The 13,683-nt window shown below is 42.8% G+C and overlaps 1 protein-coding gene across 3 annotated transcripts in view; it reads left to right on the top strand.

Annotated features, from left to right (window-relative positions):
- The window catches only part of SLC5A7 (solute carrier family 5 member 7), a 31,133-nt gene that overhangs the window by 1,569 nt on the left and 15,881 nt on the right, over positions 1–13,683 (top strand). For all 3 annotated transcript variants that reach the window (XM_077296595.1, XM_077296593.1, XM_077296596.1), the window contains exons 2-4: positions 8–261; positions 1,062–1,175; positions 5,122–5,277. In XM_077296595.1, coding sequence (XP_077152710.1) covers positions 84–261; positions 1,062–1,175; positions 5,122–5,277 — 448 coding nt within the window. In that variant the 5' untranslated portion in view covers positions 8–83. The remainder of the gene's footprint in view (positions 1–7; positions 262–1,061; positions 1,176–5,121; positions 5,278–13,683) is intronic.

Raw genomic sequence — 13,683 nt, 5'->3', positions numbered from 1 at the left:
CTCACAGTTCTCCATGTACAAGGGGCACCAGAGCTGTAGCCACATAGAGACCTTCATGAAATAGCCAGACGTTCCTGTAGAAGATGGCTTTCCACGTGGAAGGGCTGGTGGCAATAATCCTTTTCTACTTGGCTATCTTATTTGTGGGCATCTGGGCAGCCTGGAGAACTAAAAACTCCCGTGGTGATGGAGATCCCAGAGAAGGCATTATTGTGGGTGGAAGAGATATAGGTCTCCTGGTTGGAGCTTTTACTACTACAGGTGAGGACCCACCTTCTTTCTTTATAAAGTTTTCTATCAGCAGCAGCTACTAAGGCTGACATATGAGCTTTATGAGGAGCCTGCTTTAATGAAGGAAATCTGCATTGATTTGCCTCTTGGCACATTATACGGATCCAGATAAGATGCAGAATAAGCTTACAGATTTTATTACTTGTTATTTACCACCTGTCATGTTGTTGTTTACTGGAGATGGCAAAATTCATGCTCCAGGTTCAAAATTCATTGCAAACTGTTCTGATTCCTGCCTTGAAGGCTCAGAGACCAGAATATTTTAAGATTCATTCCCTCTCTATTGCTGACTCCTCAATTATTATCTCTTGCTGTAGTACAGCTCCATTATACAGGCTGTGCATTTAGTGTATTCTCCAGCTGTGTATTATTTCATTACCTTCCACCTTCATTTTTATATATTGCTAAATTGTCTGCATAATTCATGTTAATGATGGAATGATTAACTGCAGCAATGTTTTCTCTGCTGGGACTTAGCTAGACTTGTTTAATATTAAATGGACATTGCAGGTATGTAGTTACTTTGTAAGCAAACGGTTAACTGAAGCACTAAATATTTCACTTTATTTTACAAATAGTGATTTATTTAACACACTTTCTCATTTCCAATTTATAGCAGTGGATCAAAAGAATCAATGAATAAAAGAATTAATTAATTAATTAATGAAAAAATGATATGCATATATTTTTAGTATTATTATATATATATATATATTTTATTATTATTTATTTTTTTAAATCTATTTTTCTATGTCAATACAATACACCAGCAACATGGGTTGGTGGAGGATACATCAATGGGACAGCAGAAGCAGTGTATGTGTCAGGGTATGGGCTGGCATGGGCTCAGGCACCTATTGGCTACTCGCTCAGTCTTATCGTGGGTAAGTCAAAATTAAATTACATGTATTGATATTTGTATCAGTCAAAACTAACTATGGTTATCCGCAAATCAAATAAGAGTTGAGGAATACAAATATCAGGGAGATGCGGAGGTTAATGCACGGCTAATTTAATAAGCAGACATATCTAATCAATTTTCCATTGAAAGGCTGCATTTAAATAACCTTTTCAGGCCTTGAATGCGGTGTGCTGTTTTATTTCAGGGCGTACAAAGGATAATGCAATGGAGTTCCTATTAGTGAAAAAATTATAATGAAAATTAATTTAAAAAATGTTCTACTAGTCTTGAAATCAAAGCAGGGAAAACTACATTTAATACATATTTTCCATATGTGATATTGCGAAAAATTTCAGAAGGCAAAATTTTCTAATGATGCACGTCTGGGCACACAAGAATTCATCTTTAGTGGGATTCTTTACTGTGGCATTACAGTCTGTCTTCTGACTTTTCACATTGCCTCTGAATTCTGTATTTTACAAATACTGAATTTCAATGAAAATCATGTAACGAAGCTGCAGACAGACTACCCTAGAAGTCACCCTCCGAAAAGTATGCTGCCCACAATAATGTTTTATAAACCATGTTTATATTGTTTTATGAGTTGTGTATGGTACATTAGCATGTCATACTTAAATATATGATGTGGTTATGGTACATGGCAGGGTGTAGTCATACCAATATGTATTATATATGGATAGTTATCTGGGGTCATCAGTTTAATTCTATTGACAATATATTCTATAATGGATCTAAACCCTGTTTAAAGACAAAAACCAAAATAGTCTACTGGTTTGGTCAATTTTTTCACCTGTGTTGCAAATTCAGTTTGCAAATTCTCAAAACGATTTTATTTTGGAAACTGTATTAAGAAGTAAAATGTGATTTTCTTGTCAGCAATATTGAATACTGTGAGCAAATATAATTAATTGTCAGACAGTAGAATACACCGACTATAATATGTACTGACACCTGTGACAGAGTATGGTGATCCAAGGCGAGAAAATATTTTACCAGTTTTGGGCTCACAAAAACAGTCATTGCAACCAAAAAACCATGTAATTAAGGGTTGTGTATTACAGATATTGTTTTTTTATTACATGACATTATGAAATGTAATCTATCTAAAAGGTTGGGTTCAGAATTCAGTAAACTATAAAGAAACGTAAAGAAATATGTGTAATTGCAGTTGTTGAGTCATTTTGGTCATGATGTTATTCTCATCAGTAAATTAAACAATGCTGGGCCAGTCCCTAATATGTTTTACAATTGGAGAAACCATAAGGTTAGGAATGTTCTGCCTTTATTCATATACGTGTTAATGAACAGTAGTTTAAATAAGGCGTGGTCCCTTCACAGCACTTGTAGATAAGGAATCCTGATGTGCTGACCAACAATTAAAGGTACCGTCACATTAAGCGACGCTGCAGCGATAGCGACAACGATGCCGATCGCTGCAGCGTCGCTGTTTGATCGCTGGAGAGCTGTCATACAGACCGCTCTCCAGCGACCAACGATGCCGAGGTCCCCGGGTAACCAGGGTAAACATCGGGTTGCTAAGCGCAGGGCCGCGCTTAGTAACCCGATGTTTACCCTGGTTACCAGCGTAAAAGTAAAAAAAACAAACAGTACATACTCACCTGCGCGTCCCCCAGCGTCTGCTTCCTGACACTGACTGAGCTCCGGCCCTAACAGCACAGCGGCTTTCACTTTCACTTTAGGGCCGGCGCTCAGTAAGTGTCAGGAAGCAGACGCTGGGGGAGGTATGACGCTGGGTGAGTATGTGCTGTTTGTTTTTTTTACTTTTACGCTGGTATCCAGGGTAAACATCGGGTTACTAAGCGCGGCCCTGCGCTTGGTAACCCGATGTTTACCCTGGTTACCAGTGTAATCGCTGGTATCGTTGCTTTTGGTGTCAAACACAACGATACACGGCGATCGGACGACCAAATAAAGTTCTGGACTTTAAGGCCCCGTCTCACATAGCGAGATCGCTAGCGAGATCGCTGCTGAGTCACAAGTTTTGTGACGCAACAGCGACCTCCATAGCGATCTCGCTATGTGTGACACGTACCAGCGATCAGGCCCCTGCTGCGAGATCGCTGGTCGTGTCAGAATGGCCTGGACCTTTTTTTGGTCGTTGAGGCCCCGCTGACATCGCTGAATCGGTGTGTGTGACACCGATCCAGCGATGTCTTCACTGGTAACCAGGGTAAACATCGGGTTACTAAAGGCCCCGTCTCACATAGCGAGATCGCTAGCGAGATCGCTGCTGAGTCACAAGTTTTGTGACGCAACAGCGACCTCCATAGCGATCTCGCTATGTGTGACACGTACCAGCGATCAGGCCCCTGCTGCGAGATCGCTGGTCGTGTCAGAATGGCCTGGACCTTTTTTTGGTCGTTGAGGCCCCGCTGACATCGCTGAATCGGTGTGTGTGACACCGATCCAGCGATGTCTTCACTGGTAACCAGGGTAAACATCGGGTTACTAAGCGCAGGGCCGCGCTTAGTAACCCGATGTTTACCCTGGTTACCAAAAAAAACAAACAGTACATACTCGCCTTTCGGTGTCCAGGTCCCTTGCCGTCTGCTTCCTGCTCTCACTGACTCCCGGCCGTACAGTGAGAAGTGAGAGTGCAGCAGTGACGTCACCGCTGCGCTCTGCTCTCACTGTACGGCCGGATCTCAGTCAGAGCAGGAAGCAGACGGCAAGGGACCTGGACACCGAAAGGCGAGTATGTACTGTTTGTTTTTTTTGGTAACCAGGGTAAACATCGGGTTACTAAGCGCAGGGCCGCGCTTAGTAACCCGATGTTTACCCTGGTTACCCGGGTGCTGCAGGGGGACTTCGGCATCGTTGAAGACAGTTTCAACGATGCCGAAGTCGTTCCCCTGATCGTTGGTCGCTGGAGAGAGCTGTCTGTGTGACAGCTCCCCAGCGACCACACAGCGACTTACCAACGATCGCGGCCAGGTCATATCGCTGGTCGTGATCGTTGGTAAATCGCTTAGTGAGACGGGGCCTTAAGCGCAGGGCCGCGCTTAGTAACCCGATGTTTACCCTGGTTACCAAAAAAAACAAACAGTACATACTCGCCTTTCGGTGTCCAGGTCCCTTGCCGTCTGCTTCCTGCTCTCACTGACTCCCGGCCGTACAGTGAGAAGTGAGAGCACAGCGGTGATGTCACCGCTGCGCTCTGCTCTCACTGTACGGCCGGATCTCAGTCAGAGCAGGAAGCAGACGGCAAGGGACCTGGACACCGAAAGGCGAGTATGTACTGTTTGTTTTTTTTGGTAACCAGGGTAAACATCGGGTTACTAAGCGCGGCCCTGCGCTTAGTAACCCGATGTTTACCCTGGTTACCCGGGTGCTGCAGGGGGACTTCGGCATCGTTGAAGACAGTTTCAACGATGCCGAAGTCGTTCCCCTGATCGTTGGTCGCTGGAGAGAGCTGTCTGTGTGACAGCTCCCCAGCGACCACACAGCGACTTACCAACGATCGCGGCCAGGTCATATCGCTGGTCGTGATCGTTGGTAAATCGCTTAGTGAGACGGGGCCTTTATTCAGCGACCAGCGACATCACAGCAGGATCCTGATCGCTGCTGCGTGTCAAACTAAACGATATCGCTAGCGAGGACGCTGCAACGTCACGGATCGCTAGCGATATCGTTTAGTGTGACGGTAAACCTGTTTAGGTTTACATGTCTTGTTTGCAAATAGCAGTTGTAATCCAATCATTTATATAGTACATCATTATAGTACATTATTACAGTATGTACAGTATACATCAGTGGTTATTGGATTAATGGCTTACCATTTCTATTGCTGTTGCTGCCATTAGTTAGTAGACCATAGCTGCAGCAAGCCAGTACCTACTTATAACAACATGTACACTAGATAAAATATATTCTGCATCTTATTCTAGGTGGTCTTTTCTTTGCTAAGCCCATGCGAACAAAGGGTTACGTTACCATGTTAGACCCTTTCCAGCAGATTTATGGCAAGCGAATGGGTGGATTACTTTTTGTACCAGCATTAATGGGAGAGATGTTCTGGGCTGCCGCAATACTTTCTGCATTAGGTAAGGCCCTTGTATACTTCAAATTATCTAGGTTATATGATATTTGATGTACGAACAAAAATTTGTAGTTTATTGTTTGCATTAATAAAAGCAATATGGCATTTACATGTCTTATACGTCTTAAATAATGTTACATTTACAAATAACTGTATGTTATTGAAATGTAAGGCAATCTTTAATAAATCAAAGAATATTAAAGAAAACTTGAGCAAATATTGGAAATTATTTTTGGGAAGTAACCATGGCATGCTCACACCTACTTACTGTATATGGAAAATGGAAGCGTTGCCATACATAGGATTTTAACTTGTATGTTTAGGATGTGATGATAATTGATCTCTACAAATCATTGTAGCTTCTGGTTGGCTTTTAGATTGTGTTAGGGTATGTTTCCACGGTCAGGAAACGCTGCTTTTTTGACGCTGCGCAGAGCTGCAGCGTCAAAAAAGCAGCGTCCAGATGTTCCAGCATAGTGGAGGGGATTTTAGGAAATCCCGTCTCCACTATGCGTGGAAACCCGCACGCGGCGGCCCTGCGACTCCGGACATGCTGCACATCTTTTCAGATCGCAGCATGTCCGTACACCTTGCGGGGACGCAGCGTCCCCGCAAGGCATATCACAGGGCCCTATGGCGAGGGGTGCGATGATCCCGGATGTGTACTGTACACATCCGGCACCATCGCGTCCCAGAAAGGGGGCGGGGCTTAGCGCCGAGCGGCTTCGCCGCTGCGGCGATACCGCCGCCCCTCTGGACTGTGGAGCCATACCCTAATGCAGTGGGGTTGGTGCAGTGTGACAGGTAGGCAGGGAACACAGGAGAGTTCACAGCAAATGTGTTTAATGTCCAAAAAACTCACACAGTGCACAGCACATGGTATCCTCCGGACCACAGCCGGGGCGTCACAACAGTTCATACAGAAGCCGAGGGTGACTGTGTTACCTCACACAGGCTGGACGCTGCAGAGCTACCTGCTCTGCTACTTACAAACAAATACTGACACACCCAAACCCTATACTGCAGGATTTTTAACAGGAATCTCTCGCCATGGGCCACAAGAAAGACCCGGCTTTGAGGAAGCGGGCCGCCCCACTACCATCTGTTATGCTGTAAGAATCAGGCTGCACTCAGATGTCACCCGAGTGCAGTCCTATTTGAGTGTGACGATTCAAAGAGAGAAAACGGAGAGTGGACCCTCTAGACCGCGATGACGAACCCCTCACGGACGAGCTGACCAGATAGACCGCCCCCTATACAGGGAGAGTTAGGGGCAGGCCCATGAGGGACTATCGCCACGGAAGCTGGAGGACCAGGACGGGAGAAGACCCAGAAGAGGCGGAGATAGTAGGAACACAGGATAGGTGAGTACTGCAGAGAAACAGGACTGATGGGTAAACTGCAGCAGTGCAGGGACTGGCGGAGGAACTGAGGAAACGCAGAGGCTAGCAGGATAAACCCAAAGTCAGAGGGAAAACGAACTTCACAGAGACTAAGAGCGGCCAGGAACACCTGAAGGAACAAATGATAACCAGGCACAGAGGGACGGCAGGAAGCAGTTTAAATACCTAAAGTCAGGGTAGCACTTCCAGGTAACAGACCTCCAGAACCATAGAGAGGACAATAAGGAGGACAGACTCCCGGGTACTAGTCCTCCAGGACCATAGAGGAGATGAAGAGGAGGACCGACAGAAGATCAGAAGTGCACACACGCAGCACTGAACCTGGTATGCGTGCGCGCACGAGAAGCAGAGGCCGGGAGCGAGCGAGGAGGGAGAGACGCTGACTGGGGAGGCAGCAGCAGCGGTATGATACCATCTTGCAGTCCGCTTCAAAAATAAAACCTTTCCTGAACATTGCCCTGGTCAAATAGCTTGACCAGGTCCACACTTACTTTTACTTTGCCTTGTGACTCACAGGCGTCCTGCTGTGACTACAAGACACTCCAGCAGGTCTAATAGGACTCCGTCCGCATCCTGGGGGATAGATATCGACCCTCACATATGATCTCCCTCACTGCCTCACAATTGCCACAGAATGTGTCTCCTCCTTCTTACTGAATATTTTATTACACAGCATAGGTTGCAACCAGAATAATCAAATCAGTTGTTTTTTTTTCAGAAAATCAGTTCAAATTTTGATTAAGAGTTCAGCCAACAAGCCAATTGGCTTCTATTATTAAATAGGGCTTGGGTGGTAAATTTAGGAAAAAATCACTAAGCTTAAAAGTAGGAGAAGTACGGTGGGACTGAGGCCACACAAGTTACCCAAATTGTTTAGAACTTCCACGGAATGCTATGAAATCCTGTAGAATGTAAGCCCGCATGTGTCATCCGTATGGCATCCATATGGCGATATAATGTATGGACAGATAATGTATCCATGGCCCCAAATATTGTTTAAAACATATATAGTCTATATATATATATATATATAAATATATATATATATATATATATATATATATATGTCAGTGAGACATATATATATATATGTGTATATATATATATATATATATATATATATATATATATATATATATATATATATATATACAGTACAGACCAAAAGTTTGGACACACCTTCTCATTTAAAGATTTTTCTGTATTTCATGACTATGAAAATTGTACATTCACACTGAAGGAATCAAAACTATGAATTAACACATATGGAATTATATACTTAACAAAAAAGCTTGAAACAACTGAAAATATGTCTTATATTCTAGGTTATTCAAAGTAGCCACCTTTTGCTTTGATGACTGCTTTGCACACTCTTGGCATTCTCTTGATGAGCTTCAAGAGGTAGTCACCGGGAATGGTCTTCCAACAATCTTGAAGGAGTTCCCAGAGATGCTTAGCACTTGTTGGCCCTTTTGCCTTCACTGTGCGGTCCAGCTCACCCCAAACCATCTCGATTGGGTACAGGTCTGGTGACTGTGGAGGCCAGGTGATCTGGCGTAGCACCCCATCACTCTCCTTCTTGGTCAAATAGCCCTTACACAGCCTGGAGGTGTGTTTGGGGTCATTGTCCTGTTGAAAAATAAATGATGGTCCAACTAAACGCAAACCGGATGGAATAGCATGCCGCTGCAAGATGCTGTGGTAGCCATGCTGGTTCAGTATGCCTTCAATTTTGAATAAATCCCCAACAGTGTCACCAGCAAAGCACCCCCACACCATCACACCTCCTCCTCCATGCTTCACGGTGGGAACCAGGCATGTAGAGTCCATCCGTTCACTTTTTCTGCGTCGCACAAAGACACGGTGGTTGGAACCAAAGATCTCAAATTTGGACTCGTCAGACCAAAGCACAGATTTCCACTGGTCTAATGTCCATTCCTTGTGTTCTGTAGCCCAAACAAGTCTCTTCTGCTTGTTGCCTGTCCTTAGCAGTGGTTTCCTAGCAGCTATTTTACCATGAAGGCCTGCTGCACAAAGTCTCCTCTTAACAGTTGTTGTAGAGATGTGTCTGCTGCTAGAACTCTGTGTGGCATTGACCTGGTCTCTAATCTGAGCTGCTGTTAACCTGCGATTTCTGAGGCTGGTGACTCGGATAAACTTATCCTCAGAAGCAGAGGTGACTCTTGGTCTTCATTTCCTGGGGCGGGCCTCATGTGAGCCAGTTTCTTTGTAGCGCTTGGTGGTTTTTGCCACTGCACTTGGGGACACTTTCAAAGTTTTCCCAATTTTTTGGCCTGACTGACCTTCATTTCTTAAAGTAATCATGGACACTCGTTTTTCTTTATATAGCTGCTTTTTTCTTGCCATAATACAAATTCTAACAGTCTATTCAGTAGGACTATCAGCTGTGTATCCACCAGACTTCTGCACAACACAACTGATGGTCCCAACCCCATTTATAAAGCAAGAAATCCCACATATTAAACCTGACAGGGCACACCTGTGAAATGAAAACCATTTCCGGTGACTACCTCTTGAAGCTCATCAAGAGAATGCCAAGAGTGTGCAAAGCAGTCATCAAAGCAAAAGGTGGCTACTTTGAAGAACCTAGAATATAAGACATAATTTCAGTTGTTTCACACTTTTTTGTTAAGCATATAATTCCACATGTGTTCATAGTTTTGATGCCTTCAGTGTGAATGTACAATTTTCTTAGTCATGAAAATACAGAAAAATATTTAAATACCGTATTTTTCGGACTATAGGACGCACCGGACTATAAGGCGCACCCAGGTTTTAGAGGTGGAAAATAGGGAAAAAAAATATTTGAAGCAAAAAAATGTGGTAAAATATTTAATAACATAAATAACATACTATTATATGTGGTGTTATTATATATAATAGTATGTTATTATGTTGGAAGCTGCGGGACCAGTGTGGTGGCTGTGAAGTACTATATGAAGATGCTGGAGGGTGAGTATAAGAATGGGGGCACAGGGCTTATATTGAAAGCACCACTCCAGCACTGCAAAATAACACTGGAGTGCTGCTTTAAAATCCCATGGGAGAACTATAACTCCCAGCATGTCCTGCAGATCCTATGACATGCTGGGAGTTATAGTTCACCACAGGAGTGGCAGAGTGCTTTATTGTGTATTGTAAAGACTAACCTCTTAATTGTGGCAGCCAGCCAGCCACTGTGGCGAGGTAAAAGCATCCCATGACTGCACACAGAGCCCTCCCTCTTGTTGCCTCTCCACAGCACAGGTTATGAGGAAGCTGCAGATTCTAGTGGGGAGCCTGAAGGACCTGTGATGATGTCAAGAAGAGGGAGGGCTCTGAGCTGCCATGTGATGCTCCAGCCCGCCCACTTCTGACATCATCACAGGTCCTGTTTGTGCACAACACTCGTCGTCCAAGCATGGCAGGCAGGTACGCAGCGATCTCCTCTCTCCTCTGGCCCCTGCTGCTGGTGCTGCCTCCTCCCCAGGACACACAAATCTCCCTAGCTGCTGCAGGAGTCAGCAGCTGAGGAAGCCATGTGTGTCGCTGCTTAAGTGCAGCATTCATTTGCTGCTCCCGGCTCACCGCTCAGCTGATCGGTGGGCGGGGAGCAGCTAATAAATTTTCACTGCACTTAATCAGCGGGGCCATGTGCTTTCCCCAGCAGCTGATTCCGGGCAGCGGGGACATCCTGAAGTGGGATAACAGTGCGATCCCACTCACTGCTGCCCCCTCCCCACATGCTATATCCGTACTATAAGACGCACCCACACTTTCCTCCCAAATTTGGTGTGTCTTATAGTCCGAAAAAAACGGTAAGAAGGTGCGTCCAAACTTTTGGTCTGCACTGTATATATATATATATATATATATATATATATATATATATATATATATACAGTATATTTATACTTCATACAGAGCTAGATAGCAGATGATTTTACAGAACCCGACAGGATATGAGACATGGTTTACATACAGTAAACCATTGCATATCCAATAAGACACCTATCCATTATTAATCCAATAGTATGAAAGGGTTAAAAATGCACACACACATTAAAAAATAAAGTCTTTTAATGAAATAATTAAACACACAGGTTTTACATCTTTATTGCACACTCAATGCAAGCGAAGCCCTCGTTCTCCTGTTAAAAATTCCAAAATAAAAAAGCAACAGTATCCCATACCTGTCTGCCGTACAGTCAGACCGGACATGAACTCTGTAGCGTGGGAAAGTTTCAGAACATTTTCCACGCTGTCAGTTCACTGCGGGTCACCTGAGGTGAACTTGACAGCGTGGGAAAATGTTCGGAAACTTTCCCACACTAATGAGTTCATGTTCGGTCAGGCAGGGAGGCTGTGCAGGCAGCATTTAATTATTATACACTAGTCACATGGTGTTATAACCTAGTTACATGGAGTCACCTTAGATATAGTATGTTAACCAGAATGTCTTTAGTTTCATCATAAATCAGTGAACTTGAATTGGGACTCATGTTTAAGGGGTAGTCCAAAATTAAAACAAAAATCTAATCTAATTCTAAATGCCCATCTGTTAAATGTAATAATTTAATCTCTTTTCTAATATAATTTCATTAAAAAGTCTCTACTGTTCCCTCAATATGCTATTAAACTTCTTTTTTTTACTACTACTTCCTCTTTGATAACTCTCCATTTGAGAACCCCACTGCATGCTGGAATAGTCAAACGAGTCATCATCAGGGGACAGGAGCAGTGATCACTGCCTCTCTGAAATGGAACGTCATCGGTGACATCCATTTCAAGGGCTGAGCTAGGCCTTGCTTTACTGAACATGTGTCAGTTGATAATTGTGACATACGCTCAGTAGATTCTTGTCACTTCACAATCTTCTGGTCTCTGCTTTTTCTGCATGCCAGGTATTCTTCTTACAATGCTCACTGACAGTGCGCTCCTTTGTTACTTCGTCACTTCAGATCAGAGCTGGCAAAGGAGCGCACTGTCACTGTGCATCATGCTCAGTAGAGCAAGGACTAGCCCAGCCCCAGAATCGGATGTCACTGATGATGCTTCATTTTAGGTAGGGGGCAGAGGCTGCCTCAGTGATTGCAGCCTCTGCTCCACTGATGATGACTAATTTTATTATCCCAGCAAGCACTTAAATAGCTAGGCATTTAGGATTAAAGTACATTTTAGCTTTGGACCACCCCATTAAGTTAAAAGTTGTCCTTTTTGAATGAGAGGGACCAAGCACCAATACAAATCAAATGCCATGGACAAGGGTGGCACAGTTTCTGGGGTAAATGAGGGAAAAAGACTCTTTTTCTTATCTTTGATAAGCCCTTTCATTTTAGTTTATTTAAATTTACAACCTTTTGCCTCCCCATCTCAAATGTAAATGTCGGAAGCAGTATTACAGCATACATGCATACCCCTAAGAAATTAAGAAAAATTAGTGACCATTTCTATATTATTATTATTATTATTATGTCAATTTTTCAGGAAGTCATGTATGACATTATATGTAGAGCTCATGTAGATGCATTAATAGTAATTACATGGACACTCTTTCATGTACAATGAATTAGGGATGTCCCTTTGAAATGTAATGAGAGAAGTAGGTGGCAATCTTTACATCATGCTGGGGAGAGGGGAAATGCTTCTATACTGTACAAGTGGGGGTCTAAGGTCTGGGCTTTCATCTCCCAGATAATGATATGAAATAAACATTTTAAATAAGCCACATTTTGTTTCTGGGAGCTTGTAATAACTTGACACTTGCATCTTGTGAGTCATCTTTGTAAGAATCCGAAATTGCTAGTGATTTACCTCTGTTGCTGCCACTTAGATTTGATTCAAGTGCATTTGTCATAGGTTGCCTGGTCTTTTTCTCCTGCTTCAGGCAAAGTTTTTCTGCCTCTAATAAACATAATTTACTCTAATTTCCAACTGTGTCTTGATTAGATGAAGCAATAAGGTGCTTGTTTACGTTCTGACTGTTTGAGATGACAATTATCTCAGTAATATTGATGTAATTATTTTGTTTTTAAACTTTAATAGTTTACAATAAAAATTGTAACATGCAAAAAAAGGGCTAATAAGACAGCAGACTAATCTTATGCACAAAATATCATCCTTAATCATTTTCAAAAATAGAAAAATAATAAAATATAATAGTAAAATTCTGAACATCATGACCTTGGCAGACTGGTCATGTGATATGTTGTTTGCAAATTGTCAAATTGTTAAAAATAAACCAGTACAAACCACCCAGAAATACTTTATAAAGGAAACCCCAGGATATTCACACTATTTATTATAATAGTATTATAATATTTATTTATTGTAATAGGTTGTCTCTCCACTTGGCAGCCCCTTAATAGTTACTTTGGAGCAGACAAATCCTTCTTAGAATTAATCCATCCCTCACCCATAATCTTCTGCTTATGTTTCTCTAATGATTGTTTTTCCTGCTGAAGATCTATCCGTTCTTTGAATGCTGAGCTCTGAATAAACCCGCAAACACCGCTGATGGATAGATTTCTGCCTATGCTGTGCATAGGCAAAAAAAGCTGCCAATCAGTGAGGCTGGGTTTATACAGAGCTCATGAATATGGAGACCTACATGACAGCAGGTTTACTAGTCTACTCATAACCTCCTACTGATGAAACAGTGACTTTATCAAAACTACAGTAAGTAGCCCAGTAAGTGATACATCACTGGAATCAAGGTCTCTTTCTCTACATCATGCTGCTGATGGGATATAACAATGCACTTCCATCTCATCAGCTTCACACTGTATTCAATGCCTCCTTTAGATGATTGACAGGTTATTGGCTCTAGTACACAACCAACGACCTGTCAGTCGACCTGAGGAGGTGCTAGGCAGGGAATAAAACCGAAGGCAGAGGAGCTGAAAATGCATCATCACACCCCATTGCGCTTCCAGACTGTTGTATAAAGATGTGTAGTGATAAATTAATTTATCTTTTAAAAAAAAGCTCCAAAAACCTATAAATGT

This window comes from Ranitomeya variabilis, chromosome 3 (genome assembly GCF_051348905.1).
Source record: "Ranitomeya variabilis isolate aRanVar5 chromosome 3, aRanVar5.hap1, whole genome shotgun sequence".
NCBI classification, from domain to species: domain Eukaryota; kingdom Metazoa; phylum Chordata; class Amphibia; order Anura; family Dendrobatidae; genus Ranitomeya; species Ranitomeya variabilis.
This window is presented reverse-complemented; position numbering and strand designations above follow the sequence as displayed.